The sequence below is a fragment of the Gymnoscopelus braueri genome (assembly GCF_963280865.1).
Source record: "Gymnoscopelus braueri genome assembly, chromosome: 21".
NCBI classification, from domain to species: domain Eukaryota; kingdom Metazoa; phylum Chordata; class Actinopteri; order Myctophiformes; family Myctophidae; genus Gymnoscopelus; species Gymnoscopelus braueri.
Window position 1 is genome coordinate 49,948,376 of NC_137623.1, and position 22,252 is coordinate 49,970,627.

The window sequence follows — 22,252 nt, forward strand, 5'->3', positions numbered from 1 at the left end:
GATGATCGTGTAACTTCACCAGCTGGCATTAACATTGATGCATTGGCCCCTTGCACACAAGAAGAAGCCGATACTCGGTTATTTCTACATGTGGCTGCAGCTACACTCGCTGGACATCGTAGAGTGATTGTCCGCAGCAGTGATAGCGATGTTGTGGTGTTGGCCATTGCCGCTTTTGTGGCCCTCGAACAGAGGATTGATGAGCTCTGGATTGCGTTTGGAGTACGCCGTCACTTCAGGTAAAATCCTCTCTGTATGTTATATTTATGCTATTAGCTGTTATTTCATTAGGCAAATGAGTAACTAATTTATTTTTCCCTTACCAGGTACATTCCAGCACATGCCATTGCTCACAGTCTGGGACCATCCAAGGCAATGGCACTGCCAGCATTCCATGCTTTAACGGGGTGCGACACCACCTCAGCCTTTTTTGGCAAGGGCAAGAAGACAGCCTGGTCTGTGTGGCAGTCCATGCCTGAACTGACCTTACCTCTTCAGCTGCTCTCTGGCCCTAGCCCCACCACTGAGATGATCACAACCTGCACACCCATACTCCAGAAATTTGTCCTGAAGCTGTATGGTGTGTCCGAGGACGACATCAGGACGGTGGATGCTGCTCGACTCTCCCTCTTCCTTTACAAAGGAAGAGACTTTGATCACATGCCGCCAAGCAGTGATGCACTCCATCAGCACCTCCTCCGAGTAGCTTATCAGGTAAGACATCCATGCATAAGGGCATAGTATTTGGTAAGACAGCCATGCATGAGGGCATAGGCTACTATTTAAGTTTCACTATGTATATCACTAATCATGTTTTTCTTTTCAGAGTGGACATGTTTGGGGCAACATGCTGGTCAAAGACTCTGCTGCTGTCTCACCCTCACAGTGGGGATGGCAGCAGGATTTCCCAGACACTGCACCAACACCTGTGTACACTACAACTTCGATTATTTCAAGGGACTTGCCAGAACTGGTTATTTGCAAATGCAAACAGACTGTAAGGCACCTTGCAAATGCTGCATGCAGAAGCAGCCATGCATGTCTCTCTCCACAGTGGAGACATTGGAGACATTGGATTGTAAATCTCGATTAAAGTCTCAAACATAGTTACAACCTTGTCTGTCTCGTATTCATTACTCAGTACCTACGATTTAACAGAAGTTACCCCGTTAAAATTTTTTTTTTTAATGAAATTTGCATATTTTACCCCCGGCTGTTAATGAAGTATTCGTTTTTTTTTGCATTGAAACCTATTTAATTGAATTCCTTGATCCCAAAAATGTACACTTTGACACCAATATTATTATTATAGCTCTAACAGAAGCAAAGATATGGGGTCTGGTGTAATAGTGGTTAATTGTCGGCGGCCATTTTTAAAAAACGCCTATAAAAGAAAAAGAAGGGTGATCTAACTCGTCTCTTTGGATAAATGTTTTCCTATGGCCCTAAGGTACTTCCATACCAAAGGGGACCTTTGTATCATGACTTGAAGTCAAATGTTGCTTAGCACCTCCACTAGAAGGGACTCTTGGAACCGAAACTTACAAAAATATATCATGAATTAACCACTTAATCAGTTGATCTACAAGCTCACAAAGTATCGCAGCGCGACACGTTGTGAGCTTGTAGATCTGCTATTTTCACTATTTAAAAAATTATGCAATCATGAACGAACATTCATGAACTTGCTCCTTGCTCAGCAGCATCAGTTTTATTCAAATTTGACATGACGTTTCGGTCCCTCTGCACTTCATCAAGAGTGTCTTACAGCATTGGTTCTCAAAGTAGGGTCCGGGGACCGCCAGGGGTCCTTGGGGGGGATACCAGGGGGTCCCCAGCAAAATGTGCAAATATAGCATCATAATCATTTTAACCACTTTATAGCCCTTTATACTTTGGCTTTTCAAAAATAGCAGATCTACAAGCTCATATAGCGCTATGAGCTTGTAGATCTGCTATTTTTTAAACATCTTGAACATTTTTTTTAAGCGAACATATATAACTCAAATCTTTGCTTCTTGGGGGTCCCTGGAACAACATATTTTGAAATGGGGGGGGGGGGGGGGCCGCGGCCAAATTCATATCTAACAATGTTTTCTAAATCCTAACAGTACAGTATGTTGCTATATCAGTGGTGCTCCAGCTTTTGTTTCCTGAATGTTTGTTCATGATTGCTTCGTTTGTCACTGTCCAACGCACCTGCAACTGAACAAAGTGGATGTGTGAATATTTTCTTTGAAAACACTATTTAAAAAAGAAATCTGAAAACTTTTGAATACTTGAGCATATACTTCATTGCTCAATACTCACACAGTCAAATCCTTTAGTGTTCATTTAATGGCAAAACACACTTTGGTAGAGGTCCAACATTGGAGTACTACCCCTGGTAGCTCAAAACATCCCCTTTTCCCCCAGCCACGGCCAAATACATTTTAATTTGTGGGTCCTGACATGAACATGTTTGAGAAGCATCAATCTGGGAGGGAATCCATCGGCAAAAAAAAAGAAGAAAAATAAATTGTTGCAGAGCTCGGAATCTGTTCTTGAGAGATTAGAGAAGCACTGGTTTAGGATACAGGCAATTCTTCAGGGTACAGTTAGGGTTCTCAGGGCTTGTGAAGAGCTCTTTAGGATAACAGTAGATCCATCAGGGTAAAGGTAGGGTTCAGGCACAGTAGGGTACAGTATAATCTCCCATCCGTCCTACGGTAGCTTGGCTGTCCTCCTATTCAGGGCTGTTTGAGAGGAACATGGACAAACAACCAGCCAGTTAATATACTGCAGTTCTGAAATGCTAATTAGTTTGAGTTTTTTTTAAATTCAGGTTAGTGTTTGAATTGAGTTGAGTTTTTAGTTAGTTTCAAGAGTGAACAGGGTTTGTCTGTCTTGTTGAGCTGCTTGGTCGATGTCTCTGGAACTATACGAAGACCATAATAGGAGATATACCCATATCAGGAGCGGACTGAGATACTAATAGGCTACAGCAGTGGTCAACCATTTCAGGCCACGACCCCCCCAAAATAATCATATTTGAACAAGGGACCCCCCACCCTGATAAGCTCTTGGAATTGTAGGAGTTGAGACATTACATTTAGTTTGACTCGGTTCCACAGATACATATTGTGAAAATAGCTGATCTGATTGCTAAAAACGCCTCGCAACGCAACGCAAGGCGCTGTTCGCATGTAGATGTTTGCCTCTTTCTAAGGTAATATTTGACAATTTGGACAATGTATGACCATTTGTAATAGTATAGTTTAATTACATTTTGACACAATGAAAAAAAAAGGCGTTAAGAAGGTCCTTAAAGACTTTAAAAGGTCTTAAAAGTCCTTAAATTGTCGCCTTAGAAATGTGCAGATACACTGTATACACTGTATGTTGGTTTGTTTACAGTTGAGTGGGAAAGCAATGTTGCTCATTAAGCTAATCATCTGTGGATCCCCCAAAATCATGTGGGGACCCCTCTGGGGGTCCCGACCCACAGGTTGGGAACCACTGATACACAGTATATATGGATGGAGCAGAAGAGGCGGACGTGCTCTGAGTCAAGTGGGAACTCATTGAGTCGACATCTTGATCTGTTAGATCAGACGCTATACGCACATGCTATCAATGCATTGAATGGGAGATTATCACGTTTTATCAGACCATTGAATGGGCGAGTAGGCGACGAGTAGGCGATATACTGACCTACCCGCATTTGTCAGACCATTCATTGGGCGTAATCAGGAGCTACTGACCTACTTGGAGGCGGAGCAGTCCCCACAACATAATTTACGATTCTGTGCCTATCGGTACATAACTCCAACGGCGCTGAGTAGGCTCAGGCGAACTTCACACCGTTCAGGACGGCAACTCGGTCGCTTTAGCTCCCTCGTGGGGTTCCAGTTCGCCTGAGACTGCGCGCCTCCGTCATGGTCCGAAACCAAAACCAAAACCGAAACTGGACTATTTAAGTCATCTCCGTTGGTAGGTCGGTCAGTATGTCTTGATAACACCCAATGAATGGTCTGATAAATCGCGGGTAGGTCAGTATGTCGCCTACTTCGCCCATTCAATGGTCTAATAAAAGGTGATAATGTCCCATTCAATGCATTGATAGCATCCGAATGGGGTGCACTCCATATATGGGCATAGGTACCATGTGAGCTTCATATAGGCTCAAGTGGGGACATGGTGACATCGGTCTTAAGGGGAAGATAATGACGATGGTACAGTGTATATTGGTTGGACTTGTGTCTATACAATCGGAGCGGCAACAGTGTGATGATACTTCCTCAGCAATCACCAAAGATCTGTAGACCAGTGGTTCTCAAAGTGGGGTCTGGGGACCCCCAGGGGTCCTTGAGGAGGTTCCAGGGGGTCCCCAGCGAAATGTGTTAATACAGCATCACAATCATTTTGACCCCATTATCCATATTTTGTACGTTGGCTACTAAAAAATAGCAGATCTACAAGCTCACAGTGCGTCACTTGCGTCACTTACTGCAAACTTGTACATCTGCTATTTTTGAACATTTAGCATTTGCATTTTTTAACGCAAATCTTCTCTTCTGGCGGTCCCTAACACAAAACATTTTCAGTTGGGGGTCCGCGGGGTCCTTGGCACGAAAAAGTTTGAGAACCACGTACTGCTCTAGACCATAAACTTTATTGCCTAGCAACAGACGATTGAGCGTCTCGACAGGAATTATTGAATCGGATTCTTACCCAGTGTCAGAGAAACGCTCTGCGGCAGACTTTGTGGGGAACGAATCAGAGTGCTGTAAGCTGAACAGCTTAGACTTATTTGTCACGGTGTTAGTCATTCAGTTATTATGAGGAAAGCCTTGGTTTGTAGAAGTTGAAAAGGGTAGGATGACAGAAATGCACGACATCACATTATGATTTATAAAATGTGTTATGAGGTATAGGTCCCATATTGAGCAAAGCCAGTCAGTTGAAACAGGTACAGGCAGCGAAGAATCTAGTAGCAGATACTCCCAAGTACTCACACTAAAATATTGTATTGTATCGTACTGTTTATTTTAACCAAAAACATCACTTACATTACGTTTAATCACTTAAACCCCAGTATCCATTATGTACGGAAAACCTTCACAGAAAATAAAGCGTCACATTGCGACCCATTGTAAGCGTGTAGATCGGCTATTTTCAGGGAAGATATTCAATGTAGAGCAAAAACAGAAAACACACTATAGCGACCAGTCCGCTCGTTGCAGGGATTTAGTGCCATGGAGTTATTCAGTAGTTTAAAAAGAACTACTAGTTTTTCTTACAAGCCCACCTTCAAAGGCAATCTCGTTCCATCCACAATTATAAAGAAGACCTTGTTGTCTTATCTCCAAAGCAGTTCAATTGTGTCTTACATAACACGAGAAATGACAGTTACATAACGTTGCTGTCGGGCAGAAACCTCTTATCTCCATATTTTAACTTTTTATGTTGTTGTTTTTTGTAAATTAATGCCCTACTTGATCATACAGTGTCACACAAAATTAATAGAAATTGCAGATGCAAGCTCAAAACTTGTCGCATCGTGATGTATTTTGAGCTTGTATATCTGTTATTTTTGCTATTTTTTAATATATATATATATATATATATATATATATATATATATATATATATATGACTGTAAACAATGTGTGTGTGTATATATATATATGTATATACACACACACACACACACACACACACACACACACACACACACACACACACATATTGAACGTATGAGGTTTCCACCTGACTGCAACGTTAATCACGTCTCGAAAGCATTACATCTGTGTGTCTCTCTCCTCCTCGCTTTTCAGCAATGAACAAAAGAGGAGAACACTCAAGGACGCCTGAGAGCTGGAGTACAGAACGGATAAACAGCACTGAGAAAAAGCTCTCAGAAACCTCTGACCTCCCTTTGAGAAGCACTACAATAATATGTATAGAATACTGTATATATGATTGAATTTGTGCTTATCAAAAATTATAATGAAGGCCGAAATGATATAGATTTGTTAAGATATATAGGAATCGTTAAGGAGAACCGTTAAGGAATCAGACCGTTGAAAGGGAACGCATCTCACGCGTCATTTTAGATTTCTTTGGCTATTCAAAAATAGCAGATATACAAGCCGCGCTATGAGCTTGTACCGGCACCGAGCTCATAGCTCAGTGCCGGTACAAGCTCATACATTACATTACATTACATTACATTACAGTCATTTAGCAGACGCTTTTATCCAAAGCGACTTACAATAAGTGCATTCAACATAGGTAGGGAACGAAACTACTAATCACCAGAAGTCTTAAGTGCATTTCCTGCAAAAACAAGCAACCAAGAGTATACCTAGCGCTAAGGTAAAAGTGCAATATATCAGCTATACCTACTTTCTTAAACAAATGAGACAAAATAGCAAAATCAAATGAGCACGAGCTAAAACAAATAAGTGTATCGACTAAACAAGATCCAATAAAACAATACAAAAATAAAAGAAGAGTTCGTACAACTAGTTAACAACAAGTAGGCCAGGCAAAGAGGAAGGGTAGTGTTTCCTGAAGAGGTGGGTTTTCAGCCTGCGGCGAAAGATGGGCAGTGACTCTGCTGTCCTGACATCAGTGGGAAGTTCATTCCACCACTGTGGGGCCAGAACAGAAAAAAGTCGTGACCGTGTCGATCATAGCGCGGCACCGAGCTATGAGCTTGTAGATCTGCTATTTTAGAAATACATTGAAAATGTTTGCAAATCTATATATTTTCTTAAGCAAAAATTCGACCACGCAAGGTCTTCTTCAGGGAATGGATTTCCTGAAGAAGACCTTGTGTGGTCAAAACGTTGGTTTCCAAATAAATCCTGCATCCTGGCTACGAGTGTGCGGCCTTATTCTTTACTTTCATATTTACTTACCAAGGTCAGCAGCACCTCACCAATACTGGTGTGCGCCCTCCTCCCCTTTGTTTGAAAGCAAACATTTGTAAAATATTTTGTTCCAGGGACCCCCAGAAGCAAAGATTTGAGTTACAAATGTTCGCTTAAAAAATTGATATTGCAAAAATGTTCAAGATTTTCCAAAAATAGCAGATCTACAAGCTCATAACGCGGCACTCTGTGCCGCACTTTGAGCTTGTAGATCTGCTATTTTTTTCATAGCCAAAGAAATCTAAAATTACACAGATGAATTAAGGAACCGGAGTTGTAACCCTAAAACTAAATAATGTGAGTACTTCTTCCACCAAATGGTTGGCTCTGTGGTGTTATAGTGCTTTATAGATCCCTTATCTGACGACGTCACTCTAATACGGCATGCGCTCGTAGACTGGCTCCAAATGAACCTGACTGCTCATAAGACGCAATTTCTCAAATATTGTCCTTTTTACTCCACCACAATTATTTGAAAACTTTAGTCATTGGTTACTTTGCATATTTAGATTACTATTTCAACACATTAAGCCTTGTTTTATACTTCGGTTATTTCAAAATAGCAGATCTACAAGCTCACAGCATGTTGTGATAGGGCCTACATTGTGAGCTTTTAGATCTGTTTTGGAATGACATCATGAAATGGGTCATTCTGTATGAGCGCTTTTACTTTTACAACTGTAAGTTAAGTACATTTTGATCCCATTACTTTTGTACTTTTACTCAACTAAATATGTAAATACAGCACGTGTACTTGAGTATTTCTACATTGTTGTATTGCTACTTTTAATTAACACATCTGAGTACTTCTTCCACCACTGCTTATGCAGAACCAATGTTAGTCACTCTTTTTAACTAAACAAAAACTAAAACAAAACACAGCAGACATTAGTCATTGACAACAATGCTTTAATTAGAACATACATGCAAAGTTAATTGACACACATTATTTTAGATTAAATTAGACCACGGCACTGTTCCTGGGCATTGTACCCAGCATGACACATGAAGCCGTGGTGACACAAACTCGTCACTAGGTGGCAACGTAGTTTTGTGAAAGGCACAAGTAGTAGCTGGTGAGTCAGTGAATTACTATTAAACATCTGGTTTACAGCAGGTAAGACACATGCAGCATGTTTGTTGAGGCATCAATATAAAAAAGGGAAGAGAGAGAGGGAAGGACACAGAAAATGGCTGACCTACAAGCATACAACATGTCACATCCATGACATGTTGTGACATTGCAGGTTGGCTATTTTCGGCACACAACATCGTCGTGTATAAATTAAGCAAAATAAAGAAAGAAAGGAATGAGTTAGTTCTTGCAGTTGAATGGTGCATGGTCATCTTGTCCATACAGGCTGTTGTATACCTGTGATTGGGGGCTGGCCCGGCACCTGTCCGCCGGGACATGGGGCGGGGCTACGTTGGCCGGGCTTGTGAGTGAACGTCGGCTTCACGGGGAGCAGGTCGTCACAGTGAGGGTACGTCTGGCCAATAGCGCCTCTGCAACCACCCAATTTGGCCACACCCATTTGGGGTCTGAAGACCTTGCTGGTGTAGCCCTCCGGGTGGTAGGAGATGAACTCGTCTGCACAGTCTTCGTCCTCTTCGCCGATGACCACCAGTTCGGCCTGGATGTCTTCCTCCTCCTCCTCCTCGTCCTCGGCGGTCTGGTAGCCCATGAAGATCATGGTGACGGGTTCCGACTCCAGGTCGCCCGGCAGGCTGTTGACGAAGTTGAGCGACGCCTCGCTCTCCGGGTAGAGCGGCGACCGTCTGTCAAAATCGATCGTCTCGATCAGAGGGGCGGGGCTGTGACCGTCGTCTCCGGATGTTGTCCAGCCCTCTGTGATCCTGTACGAAGCCAGTAACCAGGCAGAGGTTACTTTTACAACAGTCTATTTTTTCCCCGATCTTTTTCTCCCCAATTTAGTCGTCATGCCAATTGATTCCTCCCCTCACTTCTCTGTGTTGTCACTGCTTTTGTTTCCTACTGACTCACCTACCAGTGAGGAGCCCCCACAAGGAGGACGTAGAGTCTTCGCCCTACTCCTCCCGGCAAACACCCTGCTGACAGGTGCCGCCCCAGCCCGTAGTATTATGCGCAATGACAATTGGCACCCTCCCCGCCTGGCTTCCCTCCCCCGAACACGGGCCATTTGTGTTCGTGTAGATTACATTACATTAGTCAGTAAGCATTTTGCTTGTTTTACAGATCATGTTATTGTTGTCTTTATCACTGTTACTATGCTGCCATAATGTCCAAGGCAACACATTCTCAGCATATTTGATGAACTGGGAGTGAGAATGTGTTGGGGAGAAAAATCTATCATTTTTTGTTTGAAAAAAAATGTTTTTTAACTTACAGTATATAACTGTACACAAGACTGAAAGGTTTCATGACATGCTGGTTTACAAAACATTAAAAGTCTTTATCATGGTCTTTCAAACGTGTATTAAAAGGTTTTAACAGAAAGATCCACTCCAGTGAGCCATGGTAGGTTTTTTCTCTCTGTGTTCTGAGGCCTTTTCAGCTGCAATAAAAAAAAAAATCTATTTGCCTGCAGGTGTCCATGTTGAGGGATTTTGCCTGTCAATCATCGCCTCCGCTCCCCCCCCCCCCCCCCCAAAGGAGAAGGATAGCGGAGGGGCGGGGAGGAAAGGGGGCGGGATTAATGGACTGTGACATCAAAGTCCACGGGCCAATCACAGCACTTTTCTGAGCCTAATTATTCAGAAAACCCCAGACCACAGAAAATCCACTGAATGTTCAAAGTTCAGGTCTTTTGGGTGTAATTGAGGTCAGAAAACCTAAAGAAAAAAAACAAAAATTTTAATTTGATGTCATGAAACCTTTAACACTAAAGATCACCTTGAGCCTTGAACCTTGTAGACGGGGTGCATGGGGGCCGGCATTCCTTCAGGCCTGGCGGTGACGGAGACCAGAGCCACGGGGGCGAGACTGGTCGTGTAGCCGCTGTGTCCATTGGTCAGGATTGGAGTGGTCCTGGCACAGGGGCGGGGGGGCGACTGAGGATGTGACAGTGGATACTTGTCGTTGTAGGGGTCATTGTGGGCGTGGTTGTGGGTCTGGCTTGGAATGTGCGACAGGATTTGTTTGGTTTCTCCTCTTGTTTGGGTTTTGTCTGTCAGCGTGGAGGCTTGTCGGAATGGGGTGGGGCTGGGGGTCTTATAGTCTTCAGGTAAGGCTGTAACGATCATGACATTTTAGTTAACGATTCATTGTCATACAAATAACTCTGATTAATGATTTAAGTGGTTCCATTTATGCACTCTCAGAGTTAAATTAACACTGCGGATTTTACAGTGTAGATTGGGGTCCCAGAGGGCAACATTTTTGAATAAAAAGTATCAAATGGGGGCATATCCTTTCAAATGAGGGTCCGCGGGCAAATTTTGTTTTATCAATTTGGGTGTCCCTGACATGAAAAGGTTTGAGAACCACTAGCCTACAGTACCTCCAGGATCTGGTCTGAGTTCTGGTTGGTCGGCAGAGCTTTGAACGATATTTCCCATCAAGCTGCTCATCTGATCGGGGGCGGTCGTCTGTTGTGGCGACTTGGCGCCAGGTGTTCTTGGCGTCGAAGGCCTGCTGTTTCATAAAAAACAAAACAAAAAAAAACGTGATGAATTGGTAAAAAAAAAAATTATGTGAGGATCGATTCTCCAAATGAAATTACAGTGTCACGGGGCAGACCGTGCCCTATATACACACACACACACACACACACACACACACACACACACACACACACACACACACACACACACACACACACACACACACACACACACACACCTACAACTGCGTCCATTTGACTGACATCGCCGGCCGGCTTGGAAATGACTGTGTGGAAGTGTTTGTTCATGGACAGTGTTCTTAATCCATTCAATTCGGGAACGCAACTGTGTCATTTTAGATATCTTTGGCTATGAGCTTGTATATATGCTATTGTTTGAATAGCCAAAGAAATCTTAAAATTACATAGATCTGCGTTCCCGGATTGAACGGGTTAAGTCAAACAATCAGAGTATTTCTTCCACCACTGCCTACCTGCTGTTTCCAGTGTTCAGTGAGGACTGAGAGTACACAGGATGGTGGTATTGCACCTCACTGGGTACTTTGGTATCGGTGGCCTGGCGTAACAACTCCTCCACCTCCACGGGGGTCATCTCCGGCAGCGCTCCGTCGCCGTGCGGCGAGCCGCCGCCTTGTCGAAGCGCGTACACCGACTTCCTGCCGTCCTCGTACACCTTCACGCCGCGCTCACTCACCGCCTCCGGGGTGACGGTCGCCGTGGCGACCACCTGGCTCTCGCCGGTGCGCATGTCGCGCTCCACGCTTATCTCCATGGCGAACATGGCTGCCCCCAGACATTGGGAAAGAAGATTTTAGTTCTCTCCAAGGATGGGAACGGTATTTCATTTTATGCCATAAACATTCCTTACATATTTTTGTAAAATAATTCAATTTTTTTTGGTAAAATAATGCCTTACTTTGTCAAACTACAGTGTCACATAAAAAGAGCAAAAACAGCCAATCTAAGTTTGTAGATCACCTATTTTTGCTATTTGAAATGTCTTTACATTGTTTAAGTGATAGTGGTCAAGTCTGTTTGTGGGTTTTGAACCAATGAAAAGTATTAACAATTTCTGAAATTATTTTGGAACAAAAAGAAAAGAAAGAAAAAAAACTACCCTTCTTGGGTTCTTCTTCATTAGTGAGTAGTTTTGGACTGGTGCTCTTCTTCGGTGGTGTTGGTTGGAATGTCAGTAGAGTCTGTGAGACTGGTGAGGGTTGGACGGGACCTGAGACGTAAGCGCGGTTTAGTCACACAGTCAGTGGTGGAAGAGTTACTTAAGTAAAAGTAGTAATACCACAATGTAGAAATACAAGGAAAAGTCCTGTATTCAGAATTTTACTCGTTTTCAAAATGTGTCTTTTCCCCCCTTTTTTATTAGCCGATCTAAAAGCTCATAAAACGCCACATTGCCATATGTTGGGAGCTTGGCTATTTTCAAATAGATGAATTATGAAATAGGGCTTGAGTGGTTCATGTGTTTTATAATAATCCAAACAAAGTAACTTGTAACTAAAGCTTTCGAATAATTGTAGTAGTCAAAAGTACAATATCTGGCTCTGAGATGTAGTGGAGTAGAAGTATAAAGAAGGAAAAAAAGACATACTCAGATAAAGTAAAAGTAATTCAAAAGGAAAATACTTGAGTAAATGTTCTTAGTTACTTTTCACCACTGCAATACATACACACTTATAGTTAGCTTATTAGTCATTGTTAGGGGGAATTTGTACTTGTACAAGATTTGTACAAGCTCATAGCTTGATCGTCTATGTTCTGTGTGTGAATATTAATCATGCATTAGCATTATCGTCAGTATGTATTAAGGTCAATTCATGCTTATAGCACGACTAACCTCGCATCACCAGTCTTTCCACCTCGGAGGAAAGCCTGGTGTCTGTTACTAAAGACCCATATGATCCGGTCTAGGCCACGCCTACTGAAAAAAAAAAGAAAAAATAATCCTGTTTCCGGATTCTGCCCATCCGGTTTTGCGGTGCCGCTTTGTTTTAGTTCCCCAATCCCTATTTAAATGGAATAGAATTTCCCCGTGGGATAATACAGACGCTAAATAGTCTCCGGATAGTGCACGCACATTTACATTTTAAAAAATAAGCGAAACTATGCCGCATCAACGATTTTATTATCGGACCTATTTTGGGGTGAGACGTGTTTCCGGTTCTGCCCATCCGGCCACTTTTTATTTTTTTAACTTCCGCTCCCGACCGGATCATATACCCGAAAAGGAATGGTGCCCCAGGCTATAGCACGACAAGTGTCGAACTGCACGCCACACCACAAAAGTGACGTCAAAACAACAGAGAACCTTTGCTTGTTACTCATGACGTGAGACACGTAGTTGGTCGACACTTGTTGCATACTGTAAATCGTAAATTGACCTTAATACGATAGTATTAAGACAATCGAGCCATGCACAAAATGGTTTGGGAAGTGTAATTGTTGTGGTTAAAACAAAATGCTATTATTATATTTTATATTTTTAAGTTAAAGCTCCATATTGTGATAGTAGTCATTGTTATACAGTGCATGCCATGTTCAGTAACAGGGGTCTCTCTAATATAGTGGGATAGAAATGTTATCCAGTCAGCTAGGAGAAAGAACCCATTCATCAGCTTAAATTTTATAATGTTCCAGTTCCAATTTTGTCTGCTCAATTAAATATTCATTCATTTGCTTGTTTTGTTTAATCACTTCCAATGTCCCTTCTTATCCTGTATTCAGTATGCGTTTTCTCTCTTGACAGTATGGAATTATCAGTATCAGTATCCTGACCTGAAATCCATTTTCTGTTGATTAAAGAGCTGCCAGGAGAGACAGGGAGACCCCTGTAACTGAACAAACCCTCTATAGCAATGATTACTATCACATTACAGAGCTATATTTAATTAACTTATTCCAACTAAAATAAAATAATACTTGCACCTCCTTTAACAACCATACTGTACGTTAAAAACATGTTAGAAATATGTTTTCCACAATATAGTGCATACTTTGTTGCTGTCAGGTAGCTGTAGGACACCTCTATGTCCATATTTCAACTTTTTACGTTTTTTCGTGAAAAAGCCAATCCATAACCTCTCAACGCAACGTGATGCAACACGTTGTGTGAGCTTTTAGATTGGCTATTTTCACAATTTAACCACTTAAACCCCAGCATCGGCATTGTGGGTAAAGCTTTCGCTTGAAAATGGCAGATCGACAAGCTCTCAATGCGACGCGTTGCGTCTCATTGTGAGCTTGTAGATCTGCTATTTTCAGCGAAAGTTTTACCCACAATAACCGAAAACTACACTAGTATTGAGCCCTGAGGGACTCCGGTTACCCATATAGGGTTTAAGTGGTTCATTAAAAATAATCATAATAATAAAATGAATGGTTTTGGACATACAAGGTTTCTACCTGACAGCATTGATATGCATTACATACTGTAGGACTGTTATACATTATGTTAATGACACACATGCTAGTACTTACCAGCCCGGAGTTCGGCCAACAACTCCTGTGTGTGAATAAAGTTGTTCAAGTTCAAACGAGCCATGATATCACGAAGACGTCTATAAAGTACTGCAATTTATTCATTCAAGTAGACGTAGAAACAGCACAAAATGAACAAATAAGTTGTTGCAAGTAAAAGCCCTGTATTCAACATTTTACTTGAGTCAAAGTTCAAAGGTATTGAAATAAAAATAAAGTCAAAGTAATCATTACTCATTATTCAGAATGGTCCATTTCACAATCATAGCATTGGATTGTAATTAGTATTATGTAATTAGTAATATGCATTCATGTGTTCATCACTTTAATGTTAGAGCTATAGGTAGCTTAACCTAAAATAACATACCATAAAGTATTAGTTTATTATTATTTGTATTCATGATATAAATCTGCAAGGTGACTAGTTACGGAAGCTGTCAAATAATTGTAGTGCGGGTAAAAAGTTAAATATCTTCCTATGCAATAAAGTGGAGTAGAAGTGCAAAGTACAGTAAACATACCTCTGTTACCTCTGTTAGTACAGTACTTGAGTAAATGTGACACTTTTCTTTCTTTCTTTTGTAGTCTTCCACTATTTCTTTATTTTCTTTACATTTCTTTTGTACTTAAGTAAAAGTAAAATGCCACTGTAGAAACCCTCTATTCACACCAAAAATCTTCACCAAAAATCATAGATCTACAAGCTCACAATGTGTTGCAGCGTGGTGGCACGGTGTGAGCTTGTTGATTTGCTATTTTTGGCTAATATCCCCCCCTGAATATGGATATGGGGTTAAAAGCACCAGAGGACAGTGAGCATGTAGCTCTTCTGCTGGTACCCTTCTGTCACAAATCACTATCGCTCTACAGCGCACAAAATATCATTTCTGGAAGCCGTTAGTATTGACTGACACCTTGCACACACACTGCGGATGGAAATGAGCTTATAGCTAAATCCGGCATGTTTACATGAGATCATGTTCAATTGATTGAATTCTATAAATGTATTGAATGTTCATTAACATGCACGTGCCGTAAATAAACAAATAAAGTCAAGTAAAGCACAACACAACACACAACCACCCACGCATAAACAACAGCACACACACACACACACACACACACACACACACACACACACACACACACACACACACACACACACACACACACACACACACACACAGGATGGTCTCCAGCAAATGCACCTGGTTAGACAAACAAAGCCATTTCCAACACAGTCAGGGTTTAGGAAACACGACAGGCGACATGTCGTTAGCACAGGAAAATTAATAATTAGCCATGTCCTCAGCAACAATCTAATAACAATAACCACAGTCTATTTCAGCAACCTCGCAGGTGTCTGATTACACTCCTCTTTTCACCACAATTTGACATTTGCATGTCAAAACAACGACAAGCCTGTCAACAAATGTCAGTCCCCAAGTGAGCTGAATCAGAATCAACTTTATTTACACGGTTAGGCTACAGTTCAGGGGTGGACAAAGCAGTCAACGACAGTAGGCCAGCTGAGTCACAAAGTCCCGCCTACCTTGATGATGTCATCTGGCGTTCGCTCCACCTCCTTGAGCCGTCGCAGGATGTCCTTCTCATTGTCCGAGATGTCCAACTCATGGGTTTCCAAAGCAACAATCTCCTTGTCTATCCTGTGGACAACATTCAACAGGGGTCTTCAACGTTTTTCAGACCAAGGACCCCTTAGTTGAGATCGTCAGTTGTGTAAATGTATGTTGTTGTTTTTTTTGTCATTTGTTCATTGATCTTTTCTATTAATGTATGTAGGTGAAAGTAAATGGTCTAATATCCTAACAATACCTCGGAGGAGGACGACTGTCGCCTTAGTTAGGGGGAATATTGTTTTCACTTCTAGGCAGGGGAAAGTACATTCTGAATGAATCACTTAAGCCCTATTTCAAATATAGTGAAAATAGCAGATCTGTGGCCTTGGTTACAGGGAATAACATTTCCAGGGACTTACTCATACAAACGTTGCACACAAGTGTTCAATTTCCTTCCTACGTCAGGTCCTGCACATGAATTGGGATGCCAGAAAAGAAGGGAGAAGGAAAAAAAGTAGCTGGCCAGGGCTTTGGACCCAATGTGTTTGATTCAGCTCAGAGTTCAGGTTATTTTCATGTAACTTCACCTTCATGGATGTTTCTCTATAACTGGGCACTGTGTTTAATAACTTGACATGACTCAGTCAGTCGTGACTCAGGGAAACAGGGAACCTTATGGCACTGCGTTACAATGGTGCAGACTACATGAGTGGTGCTGTCTTGTTGACGTGACTCAGGGAAATAAGGAATCTTAGTCCACCGTAGGCCTCAGAGGTGAGGAGATGTGAAGTGGAGAGCGACATCTAGTGGATGAATATTGTCTTGCAGTGGTACATCTGACAAAAGCTAAGACAACCCTGCACACAGACATACTGTACTTCTATGACGAATAGTAGGAAAAAATTATCCATTGCGACACGGTGTGAGCTTGTAGATCTGCGCTTAACTGTTGAATGTAAGGAAGTGGCCCAATTCCATGCCAATATGGCTGCAATGTATATAGCCCATTGAACCTTTAATACATTAATGTTACCTGTGTATGTTCTGTAGCTGGGTGTGTAATAATGTTACCTGTCTTTATTGTTCTGTAGCTGGGTGTTATGTGTAATAATTTTACCTGTCTATGTTGTTCTGTAGCTGGGTGTTATGTGTAATAATGTTACCTGTCTATGTTGTTCTGTAGCTGGGTGTTATGTGTAATAATGTTACCTGTCTATGTTGTTCTGTAGCTGGGTGTTATGTGTAATAATGTTACCTGTCTATGTTGTTCTGTAGCTGGGTGTTATGTGTAATAATGTTACCTGTCTATGTTGTTCTGTAGCTGGGTGTTATGTGTAATAATGTTACCTGTCTATGTTGCTCTGTAGCTGGGTGTTATGTGTAATAATGTTACCTGTCTATGTTGTTCTGTAGCTGGGTGTTATGTGTAATAATGTTACCTGTCTATGTTGCTCTGTAGCTGGGTGTTATGTGTAATAATGTTACCTGTCTATGTTGCTCTGTAGCAGGGCGCTCTGCTCCCGTTCATCTTCCACCTGAAGTCTCAAATTCTCCTGTTCCTCCTCTGTCTGCTGGCTCAGTCCATCCATCAACCACTGTTCCCTCAGAGCTTTTTTCTGTTAGACACACACACACACACACACACACACACACACACACACACACACACACACACACACACACACACACACACACACACAATCGATATTTTCACGTCTTCTTTCACACAGCATGATGTTTTGTAAAGTATGCTCCCATAATTTTTTTTATAAATTAGAAAGAAGGTATGCTTTTACTGGATCTACTGAGTGAAGACCCAGCCTCGCACAGGGAATCCAAGATGGTGAATTTGAATTTGCTGATATAGTGGCTTCAAAACGGCTCTGTAGAAACCAATGGGTGACGTCCCGCCCCCCTTCGTACATTTCGTTTTTTTTACAGTCTATGGTTTGTAGTACAGTCAACATTTTAGGACAGAAAATAGCCGGAAAATATCCCACAAATACCATATCACAATATCTACCAGCACAAACGTGTCGCATCGTAGATCGGCTATTCTTTGGTGCATGACACAGGCTCGCAACTAAGTATATATCAGGCATAACTCCAATCCTAACTCCTTAACCTAACTTCTAAATGTGTATATCCCAACCCTAACCTGAGTATACTTTCCTAATTGTAAGCATATAACTTTCCTAACCTTTGTTTAACCATAAAAACATTTATCTTGTGAGGACCCGGGAAATTGTCCCCGTCTATTTCTCAAATTCTATTATAATTTGGCCCTCACAAGTATAGGTCTATAGTACATTGTACCTTTATGTATTGAAGTTTGAGTTTCTCTTCATCGATCTCTGTCCGTTTCTTGGCGATATCCTCCTGGACCCGCCTCTTGTCCTGGGGGACCAATCACAACACACCACAGTCATGAACCAACAGACATTAACCAATTTAGCTCGGTTTATAATTTGATTATTTGAAAATAGCAGATCTAAGAGCTCTCAACATGTCATAACGTGACACGTTGTCAGCTTATACAGTAGATCTATTATTTTCAGGGGGAATGTAAGAGTTATTTATAGATGAGGATAGGTGCACAGAACAGACAGACCAAAGGTTGCAATTAATGCAAAATACATTTTTGCTTTTGTTCAAAAATAATGACAAAAACAAAACAAAAAATGTTTCAAAAAAAATTATTCCAAAAATGTATCTTACAATAAACGTACATGCATGTAACAGAGAGGTCCTCTGTTACTGATGTTACACTATATAGCAGTTTGCACAGTTGTATTTTGCACAATTAATCATGATTTTAAGTATTTATTGACTGATAATCATGATCAGGGCAAATGCAATGTGTAATATGTATGAGTGCGATAGAGAATATTGTGTATGAGACGTGAAATATGGGTAATGTAAGTGATTATTGAAAGCTTGACATGTACCAAGTGGTGTTTTGTGGCCAGTGTAATTGGGCTGGACCAAGTCAGAATTGCAGAGGGGGGTTGTGATATACAATTGTAATTGCAAAGGATATTGTGGTAGCGTCATGTTGTAGTAGTTTGAAGAATTGATATGTATTTGTTCATTGAAGTTTTAAGATGATGTATGATATGTATTTATTGTATGTTTATTTATAAGGGGCGGCCATAGCTGAGTGGTTAGTGAGACCGCCTAGGGAGCCAGAGGCCCTGGTTCCCCCAGGTACGATTCCAGGCCAGGCCAGCAAATGTGTCGATGAAATGAAATTTGTCCCTGAGCAAGACTCTTAACCCCTAATTGCTCACATGCCCTCATTGGAAAAAAGACCGCAAGGACTTTCATGAACGGACCTGTTAAAGGAATTATCCTTATATGTGTCTAGCACTAGAAACACCCCTTGACATGGTGCAGTCCAAGCTCATTAGCTCAGCTGGGGTATATGAGGGCTGTGAGTGGAGAGACAAACGCCACCATGCCAAGGGTGCTGTAGAGTTTGTCCATTTATGTCATTGGTGATGAATGAATACATCTTCGGGTTAAACCCTACTCCAGGCCTCTGTACTGCTTCCAGCCGCAAGCCGGGCATTCTCACAATGCATGAAGTCATGCATAACAATCTAAACATCTGTTTTTATCAGACTGTTTTGTTAGGGCAGAGCTCCCCAACAGCATTGTGCCCCATGTTCAGACCAGACTGACTTAAATACTCTAAGCTGGGCCTATCCTTGGCTTATTGGATCAAACCACCTGTCCTTAGCACAGGATCACGTTCTAATCAAGTGAAATAATCATCACATCTTATTCATGTTTCAAATCACACATCTCTTCGAATCAACAATAAACAGTTCAGAGTCAAATGCAGACTCCCTCCCCTGCAAGGCGGTATGCCCCAATGACATCACCCACACCACAAAAGGAGCACTTCACACCTGTGTCACTGTTTTAGCTGCAGTGTAGGGTTGCGAAAACTTGTGTTCATCGGCGCTGATCAGCGTTGCCATTAAACATGTTTAATCCATATTTTAAAATGTTGTGTAGTTCTCTCTCGCGCTCCAACCCATGTCACGCCTCCCCAGTCTTGTGATTGGCTAGACAAAGTGCTGCCAAACTTTTACTTAAAGGACCACTTCACCCATTTTCAACCTATCTTCATATAATTGGTCTTCACTCTTCACTGATGCTCGTTATAATATGGTCAGGCAAACAAGCGCACACCTGTGTTGATGAGGTGCTGACCACGGCAGGTAATAATGTGAACCCTGAGGAAGACTATCGAAACATTGGTTTCCTGTACTTTTTAATACCTTTTTGCATCGTGGCTAAGAGCTGTGCGGCCTCATCCCTTTCAACATTATAATATGGTACCATTTTTGTCTACTTGGTCTGTGTCTCAGAGGAGGGCTGTAGACAGTTCAGAAACCTGCCTACCAATGACATCATCGATGGGGATTCCAAGCTAATAGAAACTGCAGCCCTTCTCTTCCCTGAAAGTTAGCATGCTATAATAGAAGCTATTATTCTCACATTAATACAAAAAATGAAATAAAAGAATGTGAAATGTTTGAAATGACCAGTGGTGTAAAGTAACTAAGTACATTTACTCAAGTACTGTGCTTAAGTACAATTCTGAGGTATTTTTTACTTTACTGGAGTATTTCCAATTTTCAGTACTTTTACTTCTACTCCACTACATCTCAGAGACAAATATTGTACTTTTACTCCACTACAATTATTTGAAAACTTTAGTTACTAGTTAGTTACTTTGTGGATTTTGATTATTATTACAAAACAAAATTACCCACTTCAGCCCTAGATACATTTCGGCCATTTGAAAATAGCCGATCTACAAACTCGTCGCGATGCGACACATTGTGAGCTTGTAGATCTGCTATTTTCAAATTATTTTTTACATTTTGTACATTTGAAAACTTGTGAAATTGGACATTCTGCTAATGAGTACTTTCTACTTTTGGTACTTTAAGTACATTGTGATACCAGTACTTTTACTATTATGAATTCCAGACTTTTACCTGTAACAGAGTATTTCTACATTGCAGTATTGATACTTTTACTTAAGTAAAGAATGTGAGTACTTTTTCCACCACTGGAAATGACCAAACCTGCCTACCGATGAGGTCATGTCCCTGGTGGGCAGGTTTCTGAACTGTCCACAGCCCCTCCTCTGAGACACAGAGTGAAATGGGACGGATGTTATAATGTGCATTGGTGAGGACAGGTTGAAAATGCAGTGAAACCGTCCTCAGAGTACTTCTCTGACCACTGCATAACAACACAGTACAAATGTTACGACATGGAAACTATTTGTCCTGCTGTCATTCCTCGCTGTGGCTTTGGCCTTGAGCCCACAGCTGCTCCGTGCCATAAATCGTTGATGTGGAGTGGAAACCTTATAGTCACAACCTGTATTCCAATGGATCCAATGTAGATGATATTTACATTATAGTCACAAGCTCTTGTTAATCTTGTTTCATTGGTTGAATATTTGTAAAACCCTCAGACACACTTTGGCATTTTAACTTTCACCAACCAAAAAATAACAAAAAATAAGACAAATAGCAAACGCCGCAGATCGACAAGCGTTGCGATGCGATTTTTATGACACTCTTGTATGACAAAGTAGGGCTTACATTTATGGGGAAAAAAAATACAGAGATACAGGGTTTCTGCCTGACAGCATCAAAATGTAACCCACACTGTCAAACCCACAGCAACAAATTTAACCCCGACAGAGTATACAATTGGGTGTGCGTGCGTGCGTGCGTGTGTGCGTGCATGCGTGCGCGTGCATACACCTGTTCACTATAACACTTAGCCAGTTGTCATGTTATATATAGCATCACAGCAGCCTGGTGTGGTTAACATTTTATTGTCTTATTTCAGCATATTCCCTGTCTCACATCAATAATCAAATAATCAAAAAGTTACTTTGTAGATTTAGATTATTACAAAATATACATTAACCAATTAAGCCATATTTTTTTGTTGAAAATAGCAGATCTAGTGTCGGCTCACAGATGGGCAAATTTGGCTATTTGTCATACAAAGAAGTACACAAATTACGGTTTAGTGGTTCATAAAATGCCCCTGCCTTCTCTATTTCCCCCCACAAACGGAACCCTGCTTTCAAACCAGTGACGTTCACATCACCAGCCTTGTTTGTGTGAGAGCTTCTTCACGCCCACGCACGCACGCACACACGCACGCACACACACGCTCGACATTAAACCCACCCACACTCACCAGTCAACACTACACACATGTACCATCTGAAGACATGCTGTTCAGCTCACCACACTAATATCAATGTGTGGGATGGATAGATAGATAGATAGATAGATAGATAGATAGAATGCATATTACTAATAATGATATATATGTGTAACAGAGAGGTCCTCTGTTACTGATGTTTGGCACTTTATAGCAATTTGCAGAGTTGTATTTTGCACAAGTAAACATGATTTTAAGTATTTATTGACTGATAATCATAAGGGGCAAGTGCAATGTGTAATGTATGAGTGCAATAGAGAGGGTACTGCTAAGTCATGATTGAAAGCTTAACATGTACTAAGTGGTTCTGTGGCCCGAGTAATTGGGCTGGACCAAGTCAGAATGGCAGAGGGGGGTTGTGATATACATTTGTAATGGCTAA

General features: G+C 41.4%; 1 protein-coding gene across 2 annotated transcripts in view; it reads right to left on the reverse strand.

Moving 5' to 3' along the window:
• Positions 1–2,127: 2,127 nt before the first annotated feature.
• Positions 2,128–22,252, reverse strand: part of LOC308077119 (palmdelphin-like) — a 38,410-nt gene continuing 18,285 nt past the window's right edge. Inside the window, exons 3-12 of one of the 2 annotated variants that reach the window (XM_080417678.1) lie at positions 17,914–17,994; positions 17,083–17,213; positions 15,570–15,684; positions 14,018–14,042; positions 11,643–11,753; positions 10,999–11,308; positions 10,403–10,536; positions 9,796–10,132; positions 8,293–8,777; positions 2,128–2,735 (exon numbers count right to left, since the gene is read on the reverse strand). In XM_080417678.1, coding sequence (XP_080273804.1) covers positions 2,704–2,735; positions 8,293–8,777; positions 9,796–10,132; positions 10,403–10,536; positions 10,999–11,308; positions 11,643–11,753; positions 14,018–14,042; positions 15,570–15,684; positions 17,083–17,213; positions 17,914–17,994 — 1,761 coding nt within the window. In that variant the 3' untranslated portion in view covers positions 2,128–2,703. The remainder of the gene's footprint in view (positions 2,736–8,292; positions 8,778–9,795; positions 10,133–10,402; positions 10,537–10,998; positions 11,309–11,642; positions 11,754–14,017; positions 14,043–15,569; positions 15,685–17,082; positions 17,214–17,913; positions 17,995–22,252) is intronic. The other variant, XM_080417677.1, reaches the window with a different exon arrangement.